This window comes from Phragmites australis, chromosome 2 (assembly GCF_958298935.1).
Source record: "Phragmites australis chromosome 2, lpPhrAust1.1, whole genome shotgun sequence".
Classification (NCBI taxonomy): Eukaryota; Viridiplantae; Streptophyta; class Magnoliopsida; order Poales; family Poaceae; genus Phragmites; species Phragmites australis.
In genome coordinates this window covers 28,007,508-28,035,412 of record NC_084922.1, presented here as the reverse complement: position 1 = coordinate 28,035,412, position 27,905 = coordinate 28,007,508, and the positions used below count along the sequence as shown (strand labels likewise).

Sequence of the window (27,905 nt, the reverse complement as noted above, 5' to 3'; positions counted from 1 at the left end):
TAGAGTGGACGCAGAACACCATCCACACCAAATTGAGGAGTCATCCTCTTAAACTTGACTCAAACGATGCATTCATCAGCTCATGTACAGTTTAGAAACTTGCCGAAGGAGGAGGAAATTAACGAGCTCGACAAGAGCAAAATTTGGTTCTGGATTAACGAATAAATGATTGTTAATGGTTTCCGTAGGATATTCTTTCTCGAGGTATGTGTTTGGTTACTCTCTGCTATGCAGGTGTCTTCTCGCCCCGTTCGATGAGCGTCATTTTGTAAACGCTAATTCGCAGACAAGGGCAAGGTGATCGCTTCCCCATTTCTGTTAACCAACATGAATAGCCTGGATTAGTATGCCATCCTGGGGGTATCGCAATTGGTTGATGAAAAGGTGAAGAGTTGAAAATAAAACAAATAAGAGAAATATGCATACGGCAGTACCTTTGTCGGGAACCCAATTGTTTGTTTCAATATTTCTTTGGGGAATGTATCTAAAACTTGAACAGTCTGCAGATCTTCCGAAGCCCTTCATTACAACACAATTGCCAGAGGTAATTAGATAGTTTTTTTACGGATAATCAGTTTTTTGAATGGTGGGGTGCCTTTCATTAGCTTCAGAATAATATATGCCTACCATATGTAGTCCACTGTTCCCATGAATTTTCTGTTGTAGCTGGTTACTAGCGGCTCCTTGTTGGCATCTTTTGTCCCGTCGAAATCCTGTTCGAATGATAGTTACCAACAAATACCAATTGTTTCGTGTGAGTAGCTAGAATCTTACCTAGTTCAAGGATAGCATTCACTAAATGGAAACTACGTATTCTGATAAGAGTTAACAACTGCATATATTTCTTATATTGAAGACATGCTAACCTCCACATCTGTATACACACTCCTTAATTTCAAATTGTGTTCCACGTAAGCGCATTCATTGTTCCCGGTAGCAACTTTTATTTCGTCCGGTGTCCACCTGTACGGATCATAATAGTAATACCCTTCATTGGAAGTAACTACCTGCTGAGAAGATGGTGAACCATCGGATGTTGCTGGCTCCTGATCTTCCTCTTCAAGTAAGCGATCATTACCGCCAGAGAACTCTTCAAAGAAGGAGTCAGAATTCACATCTGTGCAGAGAACTTCATTAGCTATTGTATCATCCTCAAAAGCAAGAACATTGCTTTCAGACTCATCTCTACACGGGACTGAATACTTATATATCTCTTTAGGGGTACACTGATTGCCACAGGCATCTGAAACAGCACCATTTGGTTGATGTACCGATTCTGCTGGTGATGTCAAGTGGGTTGCTTCAGTACTACTTTCTCCATCTAGCCTCACATTACTCATCTGGTGGAGTGCATCAGCAAAATTCTGAGAACCACTGAAATGAGATGACTCTGGCTCATTAGTTGTGCAGTTGTCTTGATCAGACAACATAGATTCCGTAGCCTTTTCCCTTTCATCAGGGTTGTCTTTTGAGACAGCCGACAGTTCATCTGATTGGACCCCGTTTTCTTCAAAAGCACGTGTAAATTCTTCAGAAATCACTTCACCAGGCAAGTCTGTGTGGGCGTTTGAATCCTTCTTGCTACCTCCTACTAGTTCTTCAACGGAATCCTTGAGCCCAAATGATTCATCAGAAGAAAACAGCTGGCTGCTATTAGCTATTTCGCTTGAACCTGACTGGAGGATTTCACTGCACAGTGTGGCTGGAGCAGATGGTCCGTCAGGTTCTTCTCCAGATTCAGTTTTGATCACTCCAAGACACCCTTCACTAGATTTGTCAGTGGCTGTACCTTCACTTTCGGTTTTGTCAGTACAGGCATCAGCGTCAGAAGTACGCCAATCCCTTCCAGGACCTTCCAAACAGCTCAATAATCCTTGCTCGTCAAGATTAGTAGAGCCAGAACAAGGTATCTTGTTGCCACAACTGTTACTTGATTCAGGGCAAGAACTTTCCACCAACTTTGTTGTTTCAGTTTGAGGCTTACAATCATTCAGAAGAGCTATGTTTCCCTCTCTATTGTTGGTTGGATAAAAAGGTGGATGGAATCTGTCACAGACAGAGAAACCAATGAAGTGCACATCTATGCTAATGTACTTGATAAAAGACAGATTATAATTATGTAGAAAGAGAGCAACCAAAACAACTACTCAAAGAAGCATTCCCAACAAGCAGAAGTTTTACTGAGATATGTTAGGGCCAGTATATAGCCCTTGTGGACTAGCAATAGTGCGCTGCCCAGATATAGTACTTTTTGCAAGGCCGGACAAATTCAACTGCACATTCGAAAGCCACATGTAAGTTTCAGCTCCTTGAAATAAGTAATTATCATGTGTACTACAGAAAAGCTCTACCTTTTGCTCCAATACAAAATTGTACAGCGGACTCTGAATGAGAAAGAAATGAGACAAACATATTAACTTTGTTAGTGTTAAACCATGAGTGTAACAGCACAAGAAATACAGTAAGTCATCACAAAAATCCTGAATAAATAAATACAGAGTCAAGCACTAGAACATTACCTTGGGTGTAGAGTTGAAATCTCCACAAAGTATTACTGGAGCATCGTTCCACATCTTGGATACAGTATAAGCTCTGTCAAGAAGTGTCCTAACCTGTAGGAACATAAAATCAGCAAGCAGATATAATATTAAGGTGCATAAGTGTGCTTAGTATATGATCCAGAATATAGAGAAAGGGGAAAGATATGATGCCAAGAAAGCATAAAGCATCAAGTATCACGGTACACACCAGCAAATATATGTCCATGTTTTGTAGTAAACAAGATCTAACAAATTGCCATAGTCTTAGCATATTGAAAATATTTAGGTCCCATGCTAGCAACATTCAAGTTAAGTAAAATGTATACTATTCTTGATTCTAGCATAAACAAAAATACTTAGGTCAAGCAGCTAAATCAGGCAACAATGAGCACGATATGCATGTTCAAAAGCACAAAAAGGACCAAAATTAAGTCAGCTAAGTCAAGCAGCTAACTCAGCTAATATTCCAACACAAACAAAAATAACAGGAAGACAAAAGCACAAAAACAACCACAAGGAAAAGCAATGTACCTGACCAAGTTTGATGTCCCCTCTTTTTGGATTATAAAGAACATGAATATTACATACAACAACTTGTTTAGCTTGTTGCGGGTGGCTAGGGCTGTGAGACAAAAAAAAAAAGAAGCATAATCATGAATCAAGAGCACAATACAGTTTTAAAAAATCTCTTACGCATGAACAATAACTACACACAACTCAGAATAACACAAGAAACAGAAGGCAGCAGAATAGTTATATCACCACTATGGTAGGTATACAATCACTATATTACAATTCGAGTTCTTTTACGGTACCCATCAATCACTCTAGACCATTCAGACTTCTCAATTCATGAATTAGATTGACTAAGATGTTGTATTTCCAAATAGAATATGAGGGCGCAACATTATCTAAAGTGTGAAACTGTGAAAGCAACTAATTTTCTAGGAGCGCGAATTCAACTGGCAGTTTGATGGATCACATTACTCATTAATAATTCCAATGATTGAGATGCACTTATATAGCAAGAAGTGAACCTAAGATTGGAGTCAAAGGATTTATTCATTAATGGGCGATTTATCCTAAGATATGTTTGACCAACACTAAAGGCTAGAAGTATTTGCAATGTTTATATTGGTAGGATGAACTTAGTTGGCAACCAAAAAGGGGTGCTAATTAATACTTGATTATATGATAATGTCATAGTTACATAGTCCCAATAATTTAACACGTTTAGTTTGTTACAAGTTCATCTTGCCACCCGCCGCACTCAACCAACCTGATTCTCTTTCCATGCAATCTAGGTATAAGAAACATAGTGGAGTAGATACGAGGATATGGACCTCATGAGGAAAACTGTAGCTGGATTATCAACAAGCGGCGGCAGCAGCAATTGAAATTGTATTTCTGCTGTTGGGTATTAGGTTATTAGCAGTATCTGCACTGATTTATGTTTATTTCAGTCAAACTTTTGATTCAACAAAGGGTCCATATTAACCCTTAAGTTAAGGGTTAGATTTAATCCATATCCCCATCTCTCAAGGGAGTAGACGGTACTGTGAAATATCTCCACATTAAAAGTATAAGCACACTGTACACTTCGGAAGTCCTGAATTGCAATTACCTTGTAAATGAACAAGTAGAGTCAGTTTGGACATTTCTTGGAACCACTGACTGAAAAATAGAAGAAGGAAATAAATACCAGATTTAGATGTCATGCAAGATTAGCAGCAGTACAAGTGCTCATAAAGGTGCTCCAATTTTAAAACACACCTCTAAAACACAGAGCTGTGCAACATTATCACGAAGTTCGAGCTTGTTAAACTCAATGTCCTCTTCATAACACAACTGGAACCTGATAAGAAGTAAAAGTCTTGCATGACTATGAAACACATGCTAAAGTTGAGATTTTTATATGTTCAGTGTGAAGAAAAATGAGAAACAACCTTTGGATCACATCAAACAAAAAAAAGGTTGAATCGATTACCTTGATGTTCTCCAAAAGGTTGCACATCCATCAGCAGCATTTCCAGTCCGCATCTGTCACCAGTTCAGCAAAACATGATTACCATGAAGTCAGGCAGATTCAAGAAAAAAAAATTGTTCCGCTTTTCTCAAATGGCAATCACTATCAAGTTTTAAACTCGCAACTGATTCAATTAACTAACATAATTGTACTAGAGTAAATTAAAAAAAAATTGTCACTCTCGTTTACAACATATTGCTAAAAGTACAACATAGTAGAAAGTACAAGAACACAAAACATTACCTTCCATATGCCATTATATCCTCGGCTCGCCATTTCTTGTTCAATGTCTGCAAATTTGTCAACCTCCTAAAAGTGCAAACAAGGATAGAATGCCAGCATGAACCCATAGAGATCACAAAGAAATCTATATACATGCTCCTAAATGACAGTGGACTCCAATGAATATGAAAGGAATGTTTTACGGCACGCTCCATCAACGAGTATAAAGAAACTGGCACATTATGTCTTGTCCATGACATTTAATTGCCAACGTTGCATAAACTATGCTCGCGAACTTTTCAATTATAAACATTAAAAAAGCAGCAGGACCAGCTGAGATAGCTGTGGTGCAACAGCTCTTCTTGTAAACTACCTGAAGACATAGAATATCTGGAGACCACAAGCCGAACTCGAACATTAACTTATCCTTCCGCCAGTTCCAATCCAGGATGAAAGATGGTATTCGTTCATAAAGAAATCGGTGCTCCTGGGCCAGATAGTCCGCTAGTATATTGTATGATAGAACCTTAAATCTCTCTGCGCAACCAAAGGTGCAATACTTAAAATGCCAAAGGCAAGCATAGTATAGTAAAATTTACGAGAATAACGAGTATCTCACACACATAATGGTTACTCAAGTCAGTACCAAAGGCAAGCATGGTTATTAGAAAAATGAGGATCCCAGATACATATGGATACTCAAGTTCGAAATCCTAACGGACAATTTATATTGGGAAGTATAGCATAGATAGAGTGGATAATAACTAGCAACATTCAGTGCATTATATCTAGGTAATTATTGATAAACCAAATTGCGATGCTTTCACCTGTGGTTGGTGCAATTCTCATCAATAAAACTTCGAATTATAAGTCAAGGTAGAAAGGATTCTAAGAAAAGAAACAAGAAACAAGAAGCAAAATTACAACTTGATAGCAAATTAGCAATGCTCTCCAGATGGTCGGCTACGTATTTCTGCAAGCAGACAAATGGCAAGCATTGAAAAGGAATCGTATCACCAGCTCTGAAAGATGTTACCCGCTTGGTGAGGCGGCCGCTGCTGTGCAAACCGCCACCGTCGGCGGTAATCCGCGAGCCGGGGAGTCAGCTGTGGCCCACCAGGACGGAACCCAGCATTCACAGGCGCGCGCCCGTGCGGCTGCGGATGTGGATACCCGTGGACGTACGGGTTCGGAGCCCCGTAGCCATACTGAGGCCCCGGCGGTAGCGGCGGCTGTTGCGGGTGGCCGTAGTTGTACGGCACAAACCCGTATGGGGGACCCGGCTGCTGCGGTTGGCCGTAGCCGTAGCCGTAGCCGTAGCCGTAGCCATAGCCATAACCGTACGGCGGCTGTTGGGGCCCTTGCCTGTACGGCGGTGGAGGGCCGCGGACGCCGCCGCGGCGGAGGGAGTCGTTGGCGGCGCGCACGGCGCTGAGGTGGGAGTCGCCGCTGACGAGCTCGGCGCCCGCGTCGGGGTGCGGCGGCGGCGAGGGGCGGGCGGAGTAGCTGCGGCGTGGGCGCGGGTAGCCTCTGCGCTGCAAGGGAAGAGGGTTTAGAGGCGACAGATTGGGGAGGGGGGGTGAGACAAGAGGGACAAGAGGTGATGAGTGGGGAGGGAGGCGTACGCTGTAGGAGGAGGAGGACATGGCGGCGGCGCGGCGTAGAAAGGCGGAGGAAGCGAGCCGCATCACTCTCGCTCACAGCGGCGGCGGTAGCGGGCGGCGACCTTGGCGCGGCCGCGCATTCGGTAGGGTCTGGTGGCTGGTGGCGGCGACGGGGACGGGGACGTTTACGCTTTGAGAGTCGTTGACACATATAGTCCTTCCCGTATTCGAGGATCGAAAGCGGGTTTCAATGAAGGCGTGCTGCGATTCTGCAAGGCAGGGAAACGAGAATAGATCCAATGCTTCTTACTTCTGAATGAAACGGTAACTAAAGATGATTGACCTTTCATTTTATCCAATGATCGTGTTGTAGCGCCGTGGAGTTTGACTTGTAACGAAGATAAACCATATGGGTACATCTATTACATGTACTATCGGGCTAAGATTCGGCGGCCACCAAGTTCATGTAGCTACTGCAGCTATTGTAGCTCCGTTTTTTCCCTGAGCACGGCCAGCAGCGCCCAGAAGCATCAATGGCTTCCCAGGCCACGAAGTACTGTAGCTATGTTTTTTTTCTATGGCTGAGCAAGGCTTGCAGCGCCGAGAATCTGCGGCTACATCCTGGCACTTCATTCGGCCAAAAATATTCAATCCACCAACTCACGGAACGCATATAATGTTATGTTCAACGGATACACAATACAGAAAGCATACAATGTTGGATTCAATGTCACGATAGATCGTATCTCGTTTACTATTGTACTGTAACCTATATTAATTAGCTCTATAATACACATATATTATTTTCGTACGTCCTTACTTGTACTCCACTCTGTAACTAATATAGATAATTTGATTGAGTACTTCTTACCTCATCTATTTAATTTTAAACAATATTACCATGTTACCTAGACATTCTCTTTTGCTCCGATAAAAACTAAAATCTCGTAAGTGCGCGTAGACACGCCAATCAACTGTACCATTTGATTTGTTATCCATCATTTAGCTAAAATATTTTCCACGATGAGTTGAACTTCCCATCATTCGATTTGCACCAAGATTCGTGCTCCAGCTCACATTCGCCTATATGAAGATTCAAGAGGTTAGGATTTGGGCTAGCTAGAATCTCTGACTATAGAGTATAGAGCGATGATTTTTTAATAATATTATGTTATTAAAAAATTGTAAAAATTATAGTTAAATTTGGCCAAAATAATACTCCGCTATCAGTGATACATGGACCATAAGGCGCGGCAATTGCTGTGTCGGACTTCTAGTCCCTGACTATAGAGTAAGGGGTAGCAGCTGGTAGTAAGGCTAGCGATGGAGACAGTGTGACAAGGGAATGGGCATCAACTACGAGCGGGGTGTAACATATCCGATAAATTAGGGAGCGTGGGAAGTCATCTGTAGCGGCATCGTCTCTAGCCAAAGCTAGGGAGGAAACGAGGTCAATGATGATATATAGGAACCATGTGAAATAGGAGTAGTCAAGTGGTACTATGGTCATCTTTGATGTCAGCTATCTAGCGAGAAACGAAAGCGGCGGCGACTAATGGAAGCCAGCTGACCGGTGAGGATAGTTAGGGCTAGAGGAGTGAGTTTAGTATCGTATAAGTGGTGGAAAGATCTAGGCCGTTGGTTTCTCATTATGGCAACAAATCTGACCGGTGAAATCTTTAATGTCTTGCTAAAAGTTGTTGTGCAGACACTCCTGCCCTGGGTACCGATACCCTGGGTACCGATAAAAATAGAGAGATGTCTAAAATTTGTAGAGTATGCCTTAGTCTGAGACTTACACGAGAAATATGAAAAATGAGGGTCAATTCAAGTGAGGCACATTTTTCATGAAAACTGTGTCTAATTCAATTTGCTTCAGCTCGTAATCAGATCACATTGTATGTACATTCTTTTCCTCTATTTCCCGGCTAGTCAAGAGGTCCACCTACATGAGCTACATAGGAAATTGAGGAGAGATAAAGACATAATGAAACTTTTCTTGAGGTTGGGACTCATGTTAGATTTCCTCTAAAATACTTACAGATTGGGGCATTCAATATGACTTTCATATGATTCCCGAATGCTCAATCATTTTTCAAAGGGTCAGGAAAAATTCCTCCAAAAATCCTTGTTCTAAAGGAGTACTGAACCTATAGATATTTCTATGGAATGAAATGTTAGAAGTAAAACTTCACTTAATCATCATTATAGCTAGCCCTAAAATCAAACATCCTAATAGTGGAAGTGTGAACACATACCGGAGCCTGAAGAACCCATTCAGTCCTTGGTTAGTCGCTGCAGTGGCGACGGTCTTCGAGTCAATTCAGCGTCTCATTAGGATTGGGAAGAGTTTGTTAGGGCGTTTGGAACCTCACGGGATTAAATTGCTCACCGTGAGGTGCCGGAACCCTTTATTTATATGACGCTTGTCAGAGGGTGAACTCTTCAAGCAGGGATCTGGAGGGACCCCCTTTGAGATTCGGGGGGGGTGATTCTGAATCTATTTTGCGGGTGAAATAAATGGGCGTAAATGCGATGCAGGTGCAATGGAAGGATCGGATGCAGAAGTAGTAAATGCACAGAAGGTTTTTAGACAGGTTCGGGCCGCACTGAACGCAACACCCTACTCCTGTGTGTATGCTATAAATGCTCTGAGAATGTCTCTCTGAGTGTTTGCTGGGTTACAAGAATATTTATCTAGTCTAGAGCTTCGAGCTCCTTGTTCTTCTGTGATCTGAGCTTCTGTGCTTGTCTTTGCTACTGTCTTCGGCTTGTCCTGGCTACTGTCCTCTGAATCCTCTGATATCATTGTCTCTCCAGGGAACCCACCCCGCCTTAAATACCCGCCGGGGCGGTAGCGTGCCCAGAAAGGGATGGCGCGAGTTCCAAAGCGTCATAAATGGAAAGCAACCATCATGGGCTGCTGCGCGAGGTGACGGGGAGGGTTGAAAACGCCCCCCCCCTCCCCCTGTCCGGTCTTGTAGGTCATCATGCCGTTTTTCAACGGGCGCCGCGGGGAGGGCCCACCGGGCAGCCACCGAGCAGCCCGGCGTGCCCGCCCGGTCAGAGCAAGTCTGACACAGCAGGGCGGCAGGCGGGACGCCTTGGGCTTCACGATGTTATCCCAAGGCGCGTCGGATGTCCCGCGATAGGACCCGTGCATTAAATGTCCCCACGCCTCCCTGCCAGGCCGTGGCAGGGACTGACAGAAAGCGTGGGGGGAGCAGTTGGAGGCGACAGGCCACGCGCCCTCTTAAATGCAGCATCGGGCCTTTCACTAGCTAACACCTTATCCCTGGGCCTCTGTGGGGACCACCGGCGAAAGACTTCTCGGGCCCTCGGGGAACCGAGTGCTCGGGGGGCCACTGTTCACAGCCCCGAGCACTCTCTCCCGGATATGCCCTTTCTTGGTCCTCGGGGAACCGAGTGCTCGGGGGCCGCTGTTCACGGCCCCGATCACTCTCTCACGGAACTGATTGTTCGGGCCCTCGGGGAACCGAGTGCTCGGGGACCACTGCTCGCGGCCCTGAGCACTCTCTCCCGGAACTGACTTTCCTTGGGTCCTCGGGGTACTCGGGTGCTCGAGGGCCACTGTTCGCAGCCCCGAGCACCCCCTTCCCGGTACTTGGCTTTTCTGGTCGTCGGGGGATTTGAGTGCTCGGGGGCCACTGTTCGCAGCTCCGAGCACTCTCTTCCTGGCACTTGGTCTTCACGGGTCATCGGGGAACTCAGGTATTCGAGGGGCCACTGTTCATAGCCCCGAGCACCCTCTCCCGGGACTTAGTCTTCTCGCACCTCGAGGAGATAATCCCCGCAGGAGGACGCCACGTGGCAACCTGCTGATCTGGCATCGGGACTCGGGGACCCCTGGTTCCTGTGTCACCGACAGCGCTGCTCGACTCGGGACCGCAACCATGTGTTAGTTGCGCCTCCGATCGTGGCGTGTATGTGACTCTTCATATCTCGGTCTCGTTAGTTAGGATACGTCAGCCGAGATCAATTCCAACATTCTCTCCCTTGATCGTAAGGCTATCATCATAATCCCACTCTCAATGAAATAGCACATCAAGGCAAAAGATTACAGCAGCTCATTAAATGCCACTGAAACCCATAAACCTATAGTACACTATTTTATCTCGAAATGAAAATTCGTTATTTCTAATGGGAGTTGGTTTGCATTATGGTCCTCTTATCCAGAATCATAGGCTTTCCAATAACCCCATGCCGGCAATATGATCACAAAAAGTATGGGGTGGTAAGCCTTTAGTAAGCGGATCCGCAAACATTGACTTAGTACTTATATGCTTGACACTTTTTGTTTGATCCTGGATTCTATCTTTCACAACATGATACTTAATGTCGATGTGTTTGGCAGCACCACTCGACTTGTTGTTACTCGTATAGAAAACTGCGGGTTGATTGTCGCAGTATAATGTAAGTGGTTTTGAAATACTGTCGACCACTCTTAATCCCGGGATAAAGTTCTTTAGCCATACAGCCTGCCCGGTAGCCTCATAACATGCCACAAACTCAACTTGCATCATTGAAGATGTTATAAGTGTCTGTTTGGAGCTTTTCCACGAGATAGCTCCTCCAGTGAGGATGAAGATATAACCTGACGTGGATTTCTTAGTGTCTACACACCCCACAAAGTCTGCATCCGAATAACCAACAACTTTAAGGTTATCGGATTCTCTAAATATGAGCATGTAGTTTTTAGTACCTTGCAAATAGCGAAGGACTTTCTTAACGGCTTTCCAGTGGTCCGATCCTGGATTTGATTGATATCTGCCAAGCATCCCGGTCACGAAAGCTAAGTCAGGGCGTGTACATACTTGAGCATACATAATGCTTCTGACAGCTGAAGCATAAGGAACCGACTTCATTTGATCAATTTCATATTGGTTCCTTGGACATTGAAATGTCCCAAACTTATCGCCCTTAACAATAGGAGCAGGCGTGGCAGAGCACTTATGCATATTGTATTTCTTTAGTACTCTATCAATGTATGCCTTCTGAGACAATCTAATACTCCTTTGGACTGATCTCGGTGAATTTCAATGCCAAGAACATAAGAGGCTTCACCGAGATCCTTCATATCGAAATTAGAGGAAAGAAATCTCTTGGTCTCAAACAGCATATCCTTATCACTGCTGGCCAATAAGATATCATCCACATAAAGAACTAAGATGGTGAATTTTCTCCCTTTAAACTTTATATAAATGCAGTTATCAACTTCATTTTCTTTAAAGCCAAAATTTCTAGTGACTTTATCAAACTTGAGATACCACTGCCTAGACGCTTGCATCCCAAATGTTCCTTGCCTTTTATGACAAAACCTTTCGGCTGAGGTATGTAAACATTTTCTTCCAAGTCACCATTAAGGAATGCCGTCTTTACTTCCATCTGATGTAGCTCTAAATCATAATACGCTATGAGCACTATAATTATTCTAAAAGAATCTTTACTTGATACAGGAGAGAATGTTTCATTATAATCGATTCATTCTCTTTGCGAGAAACCTTTAGCTACGAGCTTTGCTTTGAACCTTTTGATGTTCCCATTAGAGGCATGTTTGGTTTTGTAGACTCATTTACAGCCTAATATTTTGGCTCCATCAGGGATTTCTACCAGGTCCCACACATCATTATCGCTCATAGACTTTAATTCGTCATTCATGGCATTAAGCCACTCAAACGAATGCTCACTTATCATGGCCTCTTTATATGAGTTGAGATCTTCTGTCTTCCCTATGTCATTAACATCTTCATTCATATAAACAACCTAATCGTTCGGGATGGCAGGTCTCCTCTCACGCTGTGATCTCCTGATCGGTTTATTATGCACTGCAGGACCAAGACTGGGTACTGCAGGGGACTGGTGAGGCTTATCATCAGGTGTATCGTTAGGAATTTCAGAGACCTCAACAAGTGGTGCATTGATGTTAGATTCTACTGAAGGTGCAACCACCTAGGGTACAGGGATGTAGGCTCTTGAATCAGCGGTGTAGAAACATAAACCCGCTTTTCTTCAAGATCAACTTTTCTCGGCTCCAGATCCCCGTTCTCAAGAAACACAGCGTGTCTTGTTTCTATGAACTTAGTGATCCTATCTACACAGTAAAAGCGATACCCCTTTGATCTTTCAGGATACCCGATAAAGTGACAACTAACTGTCTTAGGATCTAATTTCCCAATATGTGGATTAAAGACTTTAGCTTCAGCTGCACAGCTCCACATGTGTAAATACTTTAAAGAGGGTTTTCTTCTAGTCCATAATTCATAAGGTGTTTTTGGAACTGATTTACTAGGAACGCGATTAAGAATGTGTGCGGCTGTCTTAAGTGCCTCCATCCACAGTCCAACTGGTAAACTAGAATAGCGGAGCATGCTTCACACTATGTCCATAAGTGTGCGGTTGCGTCGCTCAGCTACCCCGTTTTGCTGAGGTTCACCAGGTGTAGAATATTGGGCTACTATGCTATTTTCCTAAAGGAATTTGGCAAAAAGACTAGGGATTTGCCCATATGGGGCATGCCTCCCATAATATTCTCCCCCGTGATCCGATCTCACTATTTTAATCTTCATGTTGTGCTGATTTTCTACTTCAGCCTTAAATATCTTAAATTTGTCGAGAGACTCAAATCGATCTTTAATGGGGTAGATATAGCCGTAACGGGAGAAATCATCAGTGAAGGTAATGAAAGAATCAAAACCGTCAACTGATGTCACAGAAAAAGGACCACATATGTCCGTGTGAATTAATTCTAATAATCATGTGCTCCGAGTGGCCCCTTTCTTTATTTGTTTAACGTATTTTCCTTTAATGCAATCTATGCAGTGGTCAGAGTCGGAGAAGTCTAAGGGTTGGAGAATCTCTTCCTTAATGAGACGCTCCATTCTTCCCCTTCAAATGTGGCCTAGACGACAATGCCACAGTTTTGAAGAAATCTCATTAATTGTACTTCTTTTTCTCTTATAGCTTACATCATAGACATTCATCGTCACAGAGGATTCATTAAGAGGAAGCATATAGAGTTTGTCTTGTCGGATGGCAAGACCAATAACATCTGAATTAAATTTAAGAATGCATTCATTGTCTCCAAAATTACAATGAAAACCATCATCATCTAACATCGAAACAGAAATAAGATTCCTCCTCATGGAAGGAACATAAACTACATTATTCAGTCTAAGAGTGAAGCCACTATCAAGAACTAATGGAAGGGATCCGATAGCTTCAACTTCAGCTTCCTTCCCATTAGCCACTCTAAGACTTCGCTCCCCCTTTCCTAATGTTCTCGCGGTAAGGAATCCCTGTAAAGAGTTGGTAATGTGCATAGTGGCATCTGAGTCAATCCACCATGAATTAAGGAAAAAATCAGCATAAAGAGATTCATCAATAAATGTTATTAATAATTACCCTTCTTTGCGATCCACTTCAGAAAACCAACACAGTTCTTTTGGTAGTGGTACTTCTTGTGGCAGAAGTGGCATCTGTCATCCTTAGATTCTTGAGAGGCAGAAGCAGATGGAGCAGTTGCCTTGGGCGCACTCTGTGCTGCCTTGTTGTGCTTAGTGACGAAATGCAACTTCTTCTTAGACTTGAAATTCCCTTGGAATTTTCTTTTATTCTTAGGGCTGCTAACTTGATTCACAAAGTCTTTATTTTCAGCCCTCACCCTCTCTTCCTCTTGGACGCACATCGCGATCAAGTCGCTCATGCTCCATTTCTCTTTCTGAGTGTTGTAATTTATCTTAAAATGAGTAAATTCAGGAGAGAGAGAGAGAGAGAGAGAGAGAGATGTCATAATGAAGTGGACAAGGAAACCCTCAGAGATTTCCATATCCATACCCTTGAATTTGGCAGCCATATCTGTCATCATCATGATGTGTTCTCTTATGCCACTGGATCCATAATTATATTTAGTGTTGAGGAGCTTCTGAATCAGTGTACTGATATAAACCTTGGAGGTGCCTTTAAAGTGCTCCTTCACAGATGCCAAGTAGGTCTTAGCCTTTTCTGAGTTTAGGATCGCTCCCCTTATAGCATCTGATATTGAGTTCCTCGTTATCATAAGAGACATGCGGTTGGACCGCTCCCACTTCTCAGAAAGTGCATCATAAGTTTTCTATAATTCATCATAGTTTTCCACGCCAATGGTGGGAGCAGTGGAAGCGTCAACCCTGAGTGCATAGTTCAGATCCAAAACGCCAAGGACAATAATCACCTTAGCTTTCCAAGCGGGAAAATTATTGCCTGTAAGTTGCTCTATGCCGTCAATAGTGGTGGCAATAGAGGAAGCGTTAAGAGCTGGAGAGAAGAATCGGACCAGATTAGAAAATTTATCATAAGGAAATAAAATTTGCATGAAAATAACCCTACGTTGGTCTGATTAAAATCATACGAAAATAAATCTCTAATCTGCATCACCGTTGGACAGAAAACGGAAAAGAATTTGAACTATCACATAAAATGGCGCATAATCACAGTCAACTTTGGTCAGAAAGTAATTATGAACATACATAAAATAATCGTAAAATTCTCCAAAAAAATCTTCCCGTTGGTTCCAATTTTGTCCCGAGAATTAATCGTAATTTTGTGCACTAATCATTATTAATTTTGGGCCATAATCTAGTGCATAAAAGAATAAAATCATTAGGTTACCACTGGAAAATCTGAAAAAAACAAGAAAAAGCCCAAATACTTTAAAGAAAATGGCCCAACCGGCCTGTTCAGCCCATCGGCCCACGGGCGTCGGCCCGGTCCTCTTTGCGCGCGCGCCATCCTGACCGAGAGCACAACCCAGCCAAAAAAGTGCATGCCGGCCTGGCCGAGGGCGCAGCCCAGCAACGCGAGTGGCCCAGAGGAAAAACGCCGGCTAGCCCGACCGACGCTCACCGCTATATCTTCACCATCCATCTTAATCCAGCGGCTCTCCAATGATTTCGCCGGGGATATAAACATCGTCGATCGAAACCCTAACCCTAAAAAACATTTCATCTCCTCCACTCCAAAAAAACGCGGCCGCAACACGAGAGAGAGAGACGGCCGCCAGAGAGTTTGACGCTGGGATACCGCCGGCGAGAGAGAGAGAGAGAGAGAGAGAGAGAGAGAGAGAGGGGGGGGGGGACCACCGCGGGTCTACCCACCGGAGCGCACGCGCGAGGAAGAAGCACGTGCCTCCGTCATTTAAGTCTTCGGTGGTGCCGGACCATGAGGTCGTGCGCGTGACGACCTAAGAGGAGCACGCCGGAGAGACGACGCACAAGCACAAGCGGTGGAGACGAGAAGACGTCACCAACCCGAAGATCCGCGTGCAACCGAAAAGAAAAGGAGGAGATCCCGCCGGAGAAGAAGAAGCCGACGGGCAACAACGTTCAAAAACGCGTAAGTCTCATCCTCATCCCCTCTAGATTAGGGTTTGTTCTGAGAATGGGGTTCGGATTTGGGGATTTAGGGTTCATATTGGGGATTTAGGGTTCGGATTTGGGGGGGGGGGGGGGAATGGGGATTGGGATATTCATTAGGATTTGCATTAGAGTTTCCCCAATCCCCTCCTTAATGCTACCTTAACTCAATTCGGTATGAAAGTTGTGGATTTACCCCCCCCCCCCCCAAACACACAAGAACATACATATATGCATAAAAACATCTAATCCAAGCCTTAAAGAACCCTAATACATGAACATGTAGGTTTAAACAATGCTAATTGGGGCTAATTCGCATCAATTAAGCCTTAAACAGAAGTAATTATTGCCTAAACTTGCTTAATTGACAACAACAGTACTAAAAATTGATCAAAATTGGGCCTAATTAACATTAGCTGAACCTAATTGACATCAATTATACTTAAACATGATCATTCATGACTAATTGATCATCAATAAATATAATTAAGTCTAATAGGGGTCTAAATAGGGCTAACCCTTGCTCTGGTACCAAATATTAGAAGTAAAACTTCACTTAATCATCATTATAGCTAGCCCTAAGATCAAACACCCTAATAGCGGAAGCGTGAACACATACCGGAGCCTGGAGAACCCATTCGGTCCTTGATTAGTCGCTGCAGTGGCGACGGTCTTCGAGTCGATTCAGCGTCTCGTTAGGATCGAGAAGAGTTTGTTAGGACGTTTGGAACCTCATGGGATTAGATTGCTCACCGTGAGGCGCCGGAACCCTTTATTTATATGGTGTTGCTCGACTCGAGACCGCAACCATGTGTTGGTTGCGCCTCCGATCGTGGCGCGTACGGGACTCCTCATATCTCGGTCTCGTTAGTTAGGATACATGAGTCGAGATCAATTCAAACATAAAACTCCAAAAGAGGATTTCTAACATGAGATTAGAAAAAATTCTGTTGTGCCTACCTCTCTCGTTTGATTCCTATGTATTTTCTACGTTATATCCAAACGGTTATTCCTACGATTTTCATGTGTTTTTTTATTCCATACGATTTAAGTGTTATGGCACTCTAATCTTGCATATTTCCAAATTCCAATTCCTCCGTTTCTAGAATTCCCAAAGAGGCTCCCGACTGTTGGACTCTACGGCACAAGCACGATGCAAACCCCTCGTACGCGCACACAGCTGATGATTTTTTTAATAATATTATGTTATTAAAAAATTATAAAAATAATAGTTAGATTCTCAAAATTGCAAGAGTAGATAATATTAACACGCAAGGTGTCAACTAGGAACCTATCAACACTTCGTATGCTAACATTCTACATGATAGTAAGCTCAGAGTACTGTCGGCACTCCACCGTTCACACGATGAACCCAGAGGACAGACTCTACGTCACTCGTTGTATCCCTCGACGGCAGCTGAGCATACGGCGCGCGGCGTGACTCCTGGAGACGAAGCCGCGTCCCATATCAAAGCTCGCTTCTCAATCGCTGAAGCTTTAGCATGAGGGTTAAAGTTGGAGCTGCTACACAGTTAACTGACTAAGCTGCAGGGCTTTCAATTCTATGTGCCCTGTTAGCTCGTGGACACCTCGCTAATTAACATCACCTCCGTGGGCATATAGATTACAGTTTTAGTGGAACTCGTAAACTCGTCGCTCTTGGTACGCGAACTTAGGCTCTATTTGCAGCGCAGAAATTATCGCCTAGGCGATTTTTGGCTTGAGCTCTTCCATTTGTTGGGAACATGGATCGAGCGCAATGCCCAGATCTTCAATCATAGGGAGCAACGGCCAAGCATGATCGCTCATAAAATTAAGGATGAGGCCGAAGACTGGGCTTTTACAGGAGCGCACCATCTGGGGTGTCTAATTAGACGATAATAGCTTATTTGTTTTCGAACCGGTCCACAACATTACGTTGTATGGCTGCTGGTGATTTTTTTTTTTTTGTTCTGACTGTATTTTGGCCTGTCAGACTTTCCCTACTTATAATATAACAGATAGTTCTTCTGTCGATTTTTTGCCTAGACCAATTGCGGACCCTAGTTGTTCTTTTAACAGTTCAGAATAGCTTTGACGACGATCATTGGGAGAACTACGTACTTCGACAGCTAAATCGTTGGTGACACTTACATCTGCCATTGCATCAAATAAGTTAGGCTCAGTGCCATATAAGGCCATAGAAGAAGCGCAAGCAATTCATCGAAGATGAACCAAAGCTGTTTTTTATCCAAACTCTGTCATATGGGAAGCCATTGCTCGATCGGGACAACTAAAGTAGGAGTATATCTCTAGACACTAACTGACCCGAACCGGAACCAGATCCTATGATGTGGAGGAGGAAAGCCACAGAACACTGTAGCATGAACAGTATTCTGTGCCTCGGTATACAATATTTTTGCAGTGGATCACTGTTTAACATAATAATGTAACAAGAACATTGTGCATAGGAGTACTATTCATGGCTGTCCATTTACTGTAGCAGTGATCTGGGCCACCCCTTTGAATCGAACTGCTGAGAAGGGGCTAAAGTCACGGCTACAGTGTTCCGGTGACTTTCCTCCTTCGCGGTAGAGGATCCTCTTCCTGACTGATCCAATCATTCTAACCATCAATTTACCGGTGATCTGCCGTACTATACATGTACTACAGCTTTAGTGCCCACCAAATAAAAGAGCTAACGCCAAAAAGGAACAAGCAACTTCATAGCATAGTCCAAAAAGACACAGACAACTTGAGAGGAGCTATGAAAGGATGGCGTAGCTGGTGATTCTATCAAAAAGGGGGTAGAGGCTCGCTCCAATACTTCACGAAAGCCACTAGAGATGATCACGGCCCTTGATTTTTTTATCCAAACAGTAACTAGAGATTGCTTACATCTCCTGGAGACCATTGATCATCTCCTCTTGCATTGCTCCTTTGCTCGTGAAGTTTGGTGGCGCATCGTAGGTGTCCACGCTCCGATGGACGAAATTGTTCTCCTCCACTGGTGGATTGACCTTGATGGTGCATGGCCGAGCATCTTTGCAAGGGCATGGATTCCCTCTTACTTCTAACCTGTTGGCGCAGTTGGTTGTCACAGAACAACATTGTGTTCAATAGCCGGCGCATCTCCATAGATTACTGATTTGCTTACATCTGGGAGGACGCCGAAAGATGGTGCACCACAAGGGCAAGGAATCTATCTATCCTTTTAGTGCGGTTGCGTTGCCAGGACTCCGTTATGTTTTTAGGTTGTTTTCTTGTTTGGTATTAGCGCATATGTAATGCCCAGGTGCTATTTTGCTTTTGCACCTGACCTTCTCAAGGTCGCCGTGTAAGACTTCATGTATTTTCCTTCTTAAATCAAATATGTGCAGTGTGTATTTGAGGGGGGAAAAAGAGAGAAATGTGATGCAGATGGTTCATTTCCCTTCGCAGGAAGAAACAAAAAAGCAGTATGTGTGCCACACTACCACTACCAATCAACATCTATATTATCCAGGACTGGTAGAGTGATACCTATTCAATAACTAATTGGCAACAGAAGTATCAAAGAGACAGTCAATACAAGTGAGCACATATACATGTATGGAAATTGTGCCTGATTTAATTGGCATCCGTTCGTAGACAAATCACGTAGTATGTACTATGTACTTCTGTCCCCTATTTCACAGTCAACTTCACTAGGGGTGCATGTGCTTCCCTCCCTAACTAGAGATCTTCAACCGTGGTTCTCTCTCTCTCTCTCTCTCTCTCTCTCTCTCTCTCTCTCTATATATATATATATATATATATATATAGGAAAACTAGTATGTACTCCTGGGTGTATGTACTCCCACCTCTCATATACCACTTTTACACATGAGTTATACTTCTTTATCACTTTAAATATACTTCATTAGAGTATAGAATAGATGTCCTATATATATATATATATATATATATATATATATATATATATATATATATATATATATATATATATATATATATATATATATATATAGACACACACACACGGATCACTGGAACATATGTTTACCAGCACTATATATACATCGTGTTAATATTCTAGATGTACCAAAAAGACATTTCTGTGTATCATTTGCAAAAGTGGAAGCTACATGAGCTGCAATATCTTCAGGCGCTGCTCGTGCTCTGGATCCATCTTTGGTGGTGTGTAGCCCCCTCGAAGATCCTCGACAACATATTCCTGTTCATCATTAACACAGAGAATATTTAACACGTTAATGAATACTAATATTTGATTATCTCGGAGTAAATGATGAGTGTAAATACTTTAAGCAGGTAACTTGCCTTCGTCAGCTCCTTCTTGGTAAGCATGTGATAGTGTCGCTGCCAGATTCTTTGGATGGCCACAGTTGCAACAAACAAGCAATATGCAATTCCAAGGATAGCGAAAAGAATAACAAAGATAACAGCAAAGGCAAAACAAGCTTCTATTGAAGCTGGGAAGCCGTCCAGTATACCCCACCCATAACAACAGTTGTGGCTACCAGCCAAGCACGGATCATTGTTGTTGAAAGATGTGCAGTGTACTATTAGCCCGAAAAATCCAACCAGTACAAAGAATACCACCACACCTGAATCAATTTGATTGGCACAGATATCAGTAACAAGCTCGTTAGAAGCAGATACTGACATCTTTACTTGAACAAATCTGTTAACAAATACAATCCAGAAAGGTATCAATTTAGGGGAAGATATCATGCACTATGGTGTGACACGACATGTTCGAATTTGAATTAGTACACGATTCTATTTTTAGTGCACAAGAAAACAAACTTGAGGCCTTGAAGGATGACATTTATGATTTACAGCAGTGAAGCAAGATTGATTCTCTGTGACTCTGACTTAGTAGACTTGGACAGACTGGCACATGCATACACTTTATATGGTATTCAGTATCTACTGTTTATCTCTCAGCCACTCAGTAATCATTGTATTATCCGGCCATATCAATCTTAATAACAATTGCAATTGCAGTTCAAGTAGAAAATACATACCAACACAGTAATAAAAGGGCACCGGATGCTTTGACAGAAGTTGATCCCAATCATCAGTAAAGCTGTTTCTGAATTTTCCATCTTTATCCAACAAATATGCCATACCACCTATGGCAGCAATGGCCTGAAAAGGTAAAGAAGTGCATATACATGCTCGCTGTAGTAACCCGGGATCACTCAGCTTTCACCCAAAGAAATAATATATGCAATCTGTTTGCATTTTCATAGTGCCAACATGACCATAAGTAATAAACAAGAAGTCAACAACAGAGCAATGAGAGGGAAAGGTGATCTCACGGCTTGTATAGCAAGGAATACAAGAACAACATCTCTAGCAACGAACAATCGGAATTTCATTATACGACACATGTCGTCCTCCAGAAATTCAACCCGCAGATGGAATCGCGCCTTGCATGTTGTGCAGTGTGAGAAGGCAGTTCCTTCCTGAGGAGATATATCAAGTTAACATAACTTAGTGCTACCATCCTGACCAAACAATGGATAGCAGTAGCTAGCAATTATCCCATGCTATCAATTAAGAAAAGTAGCCAGCCAATAACACATGACCTGCTTCCAAAAAAAGGATTTATTGAGAACTTTTGTAGACCGAAAGAGTTTACTGAGAACTAGCTTCCTAAGAATAACAGTATATCATTGTACTTACTCCAATGTTACGTGTCCTTTGCTTAGAAAACTTAAAACTTTGACAAAAGATAAGCGAGTCAGAATAGGCAGAAGGTACCAGCAATTAGGTGTTACCTTAACAGACCTCCAATGGTCAAGGCAGAAGCGGTGCACGAACTGCTGCGTCCCCTTGCACATACAAGGAGATATCAGCTCATCACCTAAACCAAAACCAGGAGAAGCAACATCCATCAATAATAGTGAGCAGGACCGCCTCGAACCCTATACAATTACTCGTACTGTCCTACATTTAGAATCGAGGATTCTCTAATGCACTGGCAATTATCAGAGTCGCAAAGTCAACTAGAAGGTCCAGGCAAATAATCCAAACGTCCAATCCAACGCCGATGGCAGCATCCATGATCCCATCAAGGAACCCATCTAATTAAATGGATCGTCTAAACTGTAAGGCATCACAAGGTTTACACAATGGCACGCAACCCTACCAATCGAACCAAATGACTAACGCACGATTGCACGAACCAGCGAGCCATTCCCTTACAAACAAGCTAGGGTAAAACATGGTAAGGAACTCCATGCATATGGGGCGTGGGGGTCTACCGGGCTCCGACTCGGACTCGAGGCAGATGCGGCAGCAGGCGGCGGAGGCGGCCTCGATCTCCTCGTCGGTTATCTCCGGCGTGACCCCTGCCGCCGGCGAGGGCTCGGGCTGCGGAGGCGGGTACGCGAGAAGAGGGGCGGTTTCGGCGGCGGGGGGGCCGCCGCCGGCGTCGCGGAGCATGCGCTGCGGCTCGAGCATCGGCGAGAGGATTGGGGAATTCGCGGTGCCGCTGGGGAAAGCGGCGGCCTTTTTCTCCCTTTATTTCTTTTTGTTTTTAAAATTTCGCTTGGTTTTGACTTTCAATTAGCCTTCGCCCGTGTTCAATTTATCGAGGGTAATCAGTTAAAATTTAAGGTTACCGAGTTTACCGCTCTAGTCCGATTTTAGAAAATAAATAATAACTGAATTTGAATTAAAAAATCAGAAAAATCAAAAAGATCCTAGAAAACTAGATATAACTCTAAGACCTTATGTAAAATAAATTTCAAAAATAATATCGTTTGCATCATATTCTATAGGGAGAAAGTTTGAAAAAAAAATTAAAACGTGCGGTTTAATTATTAATTCATGTTAAGGAAAAACTTAACATATAAACACATATTTTTTTTATATAGGACGTATCTTAAAAGTACCTTTAAAATTGATTTCACTTCATTTAGAGTTTTACTAATTTTTTTATGATTTTTATAAAGTTCACAAGCATAAATGAATATATTAAAAAACATCACTGGAATTAACTTTTTCATGTCTACTATTATTTTTCCTACATAAAGTATAGTATAAATAAACTAATAAAAATGGTTTCACTAATTTTAGAGGTGTGATGGGTCAGTTATGAATTAATCTAGTCGCAGCACATTTACACAATCCTTCATGTTATAATAACTAATTCATGAGTTCATGTATTTTTAAAAGACATAAGATCATGTAAGAAGACTAAACAAAATTAGTTTCATGATTTTGGATTAGCAAAGAGTAAACTATGTATTTAACTTGGTTTAACAAATACATTTTCTCACAAAAAAATTCAACTTTTTATGAGTATAAATACTTTTATCATGTAGACCATGTTACAAGGAAACCAACAAAATTTATTTCACTTGATTTGAAGCTCAGATGAATTAGTTATTGATTTTACAAGATTGAATCAATTTTTGAGTTTTTTTTGGTTGAACTTTACTGAAAATTGAGGAAACCGCTCGATAAATCGAGAAAACTGCGCTGTTAGCGACAAAACTGAGTGGTTACCAATAATGCTGAAAATTCGAGAAAACCGCTCGATAAATTAAGAAAATCGCTCGGTAACCAGTCGAACGATTCTGACAAAATTTTGACCAAATTTTAAATTTTAGCAAATGAATTTTGTACGAATTTCAATCAAATTTCGAACGGTTATAACCACGCATTTTTTTTGGTTACTGGTCGGGCTCGGTAACCGAACCTCAAACAGTAAGTTAAACCTTGGCCTTCGCCCTTCGGAACTTGGCGTTGGAAAAAACTAGTCTTTTTTGTCTATACTAGTAAGGTACCCGTGTGTTGCTACGGTATAAATATTTTCGAACGTGTGTTTTATTATTTCGATAGCATGAAAGAAAAGAAGAATAATATGATTAAAATAGTATATCATTCATAGATTACATAGGCATAGAAACAAATAAATTGTTTTGTGTCGAACATGATATGTATTTACGAGGTGAGGACTTCTTTGTAGACAATATTTTTGGTTAGTGTGCAGGCTGAATCTACGCTAGCATCATTTTCCGATGCAGCAAGTATTTTGATATTTCTCCTAGCAGTTGCTCGCGACAGGGCGACATAGAGCTGACCATGAGAGAATACTGGATTAGGTAGATAGATTCCAACATGAGGGATCGTTTGTCCTTGTGCTTTATTGATTGTCATTGCGAAGCTCACTCTGATAGGAAATTGATTCCTCTTAAACTTAAAGGGGAACATTTCATCATCAGATGGGCACAAAGGTATCCTTGGTAGGAATACTCTTTTTCCAGCATGTTGACCTAGCACAATTTTTGCATCGATAGTGTTCCTTTGAAATGCTTGGACTATCAACCTTGTCCCATTACACAAACCATTAGCTGGATCTAGATTTCTGAGCAAAATCACAGGGCAATTGACCTTTAGCTTGAGGATGTGCGGTGGTAATCCATTTGGGGTTAGAGAATTCAAGAATTCGGGAGGGTAGTAGTTGTTTGGATCATCAATTGCAAGATCATAGCTGTGATAGACCATCTCATCACCAGGAAATCGTTCGATAAGCCTCATGTTTATGTCATCGACGTTCTCATTCCTTGTTGACAAAATAGCGCGAGATGTGATGTAGTCTGAATTGGATATATGTGTTGCTAACATAGGAAACACTCTATCAATAAGATTATCAATGTCTGATTCTGCACCAGTGTAAGGCACACATATCTCATCGGGTATCTTTACATAGTCATCTTTCACAGTTTCTTCAGTGCCATTCCCGATACGTAGTAGGTATTTAGAAAACCATGGATCTGATTGAGCCCTCATATTACTAACAAGCCTCAGCTTTTGCATGTTTTCCCATAGGTAAGATTTGCGTAATGTTGCATTTATTATTTGTGCTCTTGTACCCTTTCGCACAACTGGAAGGACCTGCCTGAAGTCGCCTCCAAAAACAATCGTTTTTCCTCCAAATGGTAGATCAGACTTTTCCATGATGTCTCTCAGGCTCTTATCAAGTGCCTCAATTGCTTGCCTTTTTGTCATAGAGACCTCATCCCATAATATAAGTGAAGCCATTCGAAGAAGTTTCGCGGTCTCACTCTGCTTTGTAAAGTTACACACTCCTTCTTGTATGCCCAATGCTATCTTAAATCTTGAGTGTGCAGTCCTGCCTCCAGACAGGATTGAGGCAGCAACACCAGATGTTGCAGTAGCAACTGCTATTTTTCCCTCACTACGGACCTTTGCTAGCAAAGCTTTGTATAGGAATGTCTTTCCGGTCCCTCCAGGACCATCAACAAAGAATGCAGTTCCATTACCGCTGTCAACATAGGATAATATTTTATCATAAGCATACCGTTGTTCACGATTGAGAGATGACACGACCGAGGCAAATTCATGGTCTACCTCTATAGATCTCTCTTCAAATATTTCCCTTACCTCTCCATACATGGTGTCATGCTCCTCTTCGATCTCAGGAAGAGGGAATGATGATATGTCTTTACCCATTGACTGTAGCATATTTCTAATATCCAACAGAACCATTTGTTCAACTACATGTGAGTTCATTTGGTCTCGTCGGAAGTCATCGGACATTGCCTCTAGGTGCTTGTTCCATATCCCACGGACATCGTTGGGTTCGCAGAAAACCAATATTGTGGCAAACAGCCTTCGGAGAGATGATGGCATATGGAATATTTCAGCCTCTGTTAGGCAATCATCGATGTTATTGTCTGACTCAATAAGACCTCTTTTCTCAACAGCTTCTCGGAAGGTAGGGTAGACAACACCATCAAATGTCCTTAGATTTTCATATGAAGTAGCACCTGCCACGTGGTTTAGTAGTACCCTTAGATAGTATCTTTCTCCCTCCGCGGGATGCGCTGAGATGATCCTTCCAACATGTGTGCGTTGTTTTCTCTTCTTCCATTTCTTTAATGTAGGGTTCCAAACTGCATATTCTGGAAATTCCCTATATAGTATGCTTCGTGCCCACGGGAACTCACAATTCGCCTTAAAATACCTAGTTAACATGGTCTCAGAGGCACTTTGTTGGTCCAAAACCTGACGTACATCCGCGTTATCCCTGTAGGACACGAGATGCATGCCAGGGAGATGAAGTTGCAGCTGGAGCACTGGGGGGAAGACCCCACTAAGATCGAAGGCAAAGATTCTCCACAATGCCTTCTGTGGGGCTACCCATCTAGCTTCCCTGTAATCATCGATCTCATTAATCTCATGATTGTCATTGGCATCATTGATAGAAACAGATACCCTGTCATGACCCTTGTAGATGTATTTGTAAAGGTACTTGACAGCCTTAATGCTTGAACAAACCTCGGCGTTGATGTGGCAGTCATACCTCCTTAGTAGCTTAGGATTATATGGTACAACCCATCTATTGTCCAAGACATGCCCTCTTACATGTACCTTTTGCCCATCATCCCGTCTTCTGTAGATGGGGTAAGAGTCCTTGCCTTGGAGAGTTGTATCAGTAAACTGGCGTGGATAATAGCTCTTGCATGTGCGATTTTGATTCTTCATACATACATTACCAGGATTTAACGAACCACAGGGACCATGCATCATGTGTTTGACAACCATTTCATGAAGCTCAGGATACCTTTCCTTGGTTGGAAGCTCTGCGGAAATAACAGTGTTGTACTGTTCTGGACATGTAAGCTTATAGCCTGACTTCATGATAAGGAGGAAGTGTACATGCGGTAGACCCCTTTTCTGGAACTCGATGACATGGACATGCGCTGCAACAACACCAAGGATGTGATTATGGAAGAGCTGAAACTTGAGATCATCTAATTTAGCTTTAAATACTCGCACAACAAGATCAGGACGGTCTTGTGGTGTCTGGCCAGGTTCAAGCTCCCTAAGTATTTCTTCCCAGTTAGGGTTGCAACTCATGGCAAGGAAGATGTCTGGTTTACCGTATTTCTGCACCAAGGCCATAGCATCCATGTATCGTCGTCTCATATCCCTCGGGCCACCAATAAATGACGCTGGAAGGACCCATCTTTTGCCCATTGCACTCGCTCGATTCTCCCCTGCAGATACACTATCCACTAAGCCCTGGTAAAGATCTGCACGTACTCTTGATTGGTTGTGCAGAATATAGTTCAGACGCGATGTTTCAAGCTTTATATAGGTATCAACTGCAAATTGCTGGAATAGGCGCTTCCCATGCAAGATGGTGTTGAAAATTCCACGACGCATCTGGAACTTGTAGCAATAATATTCGCGCATCGTGACGCACAACGTGCTATTAGTGTCTATCAAGAAAATAGTATACATGATCAGTTAATTAGTAGAAGATTGATAAGTACCATGAGAAAATGGATGTAATGCAACTATATATCACTTAACTAACCTGGGTTATCGGGATTTACAGACTGAGACCTTCGTATCTGTCTAATATCAACACCTTGTTTTGGTATCTCTGGATGCCAACCAAGCTCCCCACTCGGGAAAAGGAGAGGATATGACAAAGGGTCATAGCACCCATGATGAGGTCTGATTGAATAATATGTGTCATTATTAGCAAAGAGAGTTATGCTGCGATCAAAATGTTTGTGCAACTCGCTCCCCTCGACCCACACAGCAGCCACCTCTGATGTTAATGGCATGTTATATACTCTCTGGTCTAGTTTGTATTCAATGTTTAGCACAATACGATATTTGTCCATGTCTTCCACTTGTCCTAGGCTCCTGAATGTTTCAGAGTAAGGGTTGTCTCTTAGGATGCCCACCAAACTTCTAATGACACTCCTATCTCTTGCTCTATATGTTTCATCTCGGGCGCATCGAAAACGATGTGATAAGGAAGGATCGTCATCATAGAAGTATAGTTGCAAATGGCTCGGGTCATCATCTCGTTGTCCGAATGAGTGTATATTGTGGTACATTTGTCCATGAGCTTTAAATGTGTACACTCCATCTCTTGCATTTGCGAGTTCCTTGTCATAATCACAATAGAGTGTGGTGAACGAGAAATGACCATTGAAAAATCTAATGCTGTCCCGAAAATGTTGTGATTCAGGATCCCCACTTGTGTACAGCAGTCGAAGCTTTTCAGGTGGTTCTGGCATCTCTAGTTTGACTTTCCCATCCTTGCAACAAAATCCCA

The 27,905-nt window shown here is 42.6% G+C and overlaps 3 protein-coding genes across 3 annotated transcripts; all 3 read right to left on the bottom strand.

The window, feature by feature from the left end:
• Nucleotides 1-21: 21 nt before the first annotated feature.
• Nucleotides 22-6,611, bottom strand: LOC133907034 (carbon catabolite repressor protein 4 homolog 6-like). Its single transcript, XM_062349021.1, has 15 exons — nucleotides 6,414-6,611; nucleotides 5,825-6,323; nucleotides 5,162-5,325; nucleotides 4,810-4,875; nucleotides 4,528-4,580; nucleotides 4,314-4,395; nucleotides 4,165-4,214; nucleotides 3,072-3,162; nucleotides 2,520-2,612; nucleotides 2,352-2,384; nucleotides 2,182-2,273; nucleotides 867-2,046; nucleotides 628-713; nucleotides 435-519; nucleotides 22-315 (listed from the first exon to the last, which is right to left on the bottom strand). The coding sequence occupies exons 1-15, from the start codon at nucleotides 6,474-6,476 to the stop codon at nucleotides 262-264; spliced, it is 2,691 nt and encodes an 896-aa protein (XP_062205005.1). The 5' UTR covers nucleotides 6,477-6,611; the 3' UTR covers nucleotides 22-261.
• Nucleotides 6,612-19,804: 13,193 nt separating this feature from the next.
• Nucleotides 19,805-22,324, bottom strand: LOC133907014 (uncharacterized). The gene is made up of 6 exons (XM_062348989.1): nucleotides 22,057-22,324; nucleotides 21,571-21,656; nucleotides 21,109-21,255; nucleotides 20,812-20,935; nucleotides 20,102-20,388; nucleotides 19,805-19,997 (listed from the first exon to the last, which is right to left on the bottom strand). The coding sequence occupies exons 1-6, from the start codon at nucleotides 22,253-22,255 to the stop codon at nucleotides 19,905-19,907; spliced, it is 936 nt and encodes a 311-aa protein (XP_062204973.1). The 5' UTR covers nucleotides 22,256-22,324; the 3' UTR covers nucleotides 19,805-19,904.
• Nucleotides 22,325-23,743: 1,419 nt separating this feature from the next.
• On the bottom strand, nucleotides 23,744-27,025 carry LOC133904828 (uncharacterized). Its single transcript, XM_062346406.1, has one exon. It carries the CDS (start codon nucleotides 27,023-27,025, stop codon nucleotides 23,744-23,746), a length of 3,282 nt encoding a protein of 1,093 aa, XP_062202390.1.
• Between the last annotated feature and the right edge of the window lie 880 nt (nucleotides 27,026-27,905).

Bases quoted from the DNA above. Each gene is read 5' to 3' on its own strand.
- LOC133907034 (XM_062349021.1), bottom strand. From the start codon at position 6,476: ATGCGGCTCGCTTCCTCCGCCTTTCTACGCCGCGCCGCCGCCATGTCC. The intron at 4,581-4,809 runs GTAATGTTTTGT...AACTGGTGACAG, and splicing joins GATATAATGGCATATGGAAG to ATGCGGACTGGAAATGCTGC. The intron at 3,163-4,164 runs GTAATTGCAATT...TTTGTCTCACAG, and splicing joins TCTACTTGTTCATTTACAAG to CCCTAGCCACCCGCAACAAG.
- LOC133907014 (XM_062348989.1), bottom strand. From the start codon at position 22,255: ATGCTCGAGCCGCAGCGCATGCTCCGCGACGCCGGCGGCGGCCCCCCC. The intron at 20,389-20,811 runs GTATGTATTTTC...AAATTGATTCAG, and splicing joins GCCCTTTTATTACTGTGTTG to GTGTGGTGGTATTCTTTGTA. The intron at 19,998-20,101 runs GCAAGTTACCTG...AATGATGAACAG, and splicing joins CCAAGAAGGAGCTGACGAAG to GAATATGTTGTCGAGGATCT.
- LOC133904828 (XM_062346406.1), bottom strand. From the start codon at position 27,025: ATGCGCGAATATTATTGCTACAAGTTCCAGATGCGTCGTGGAATTTTC.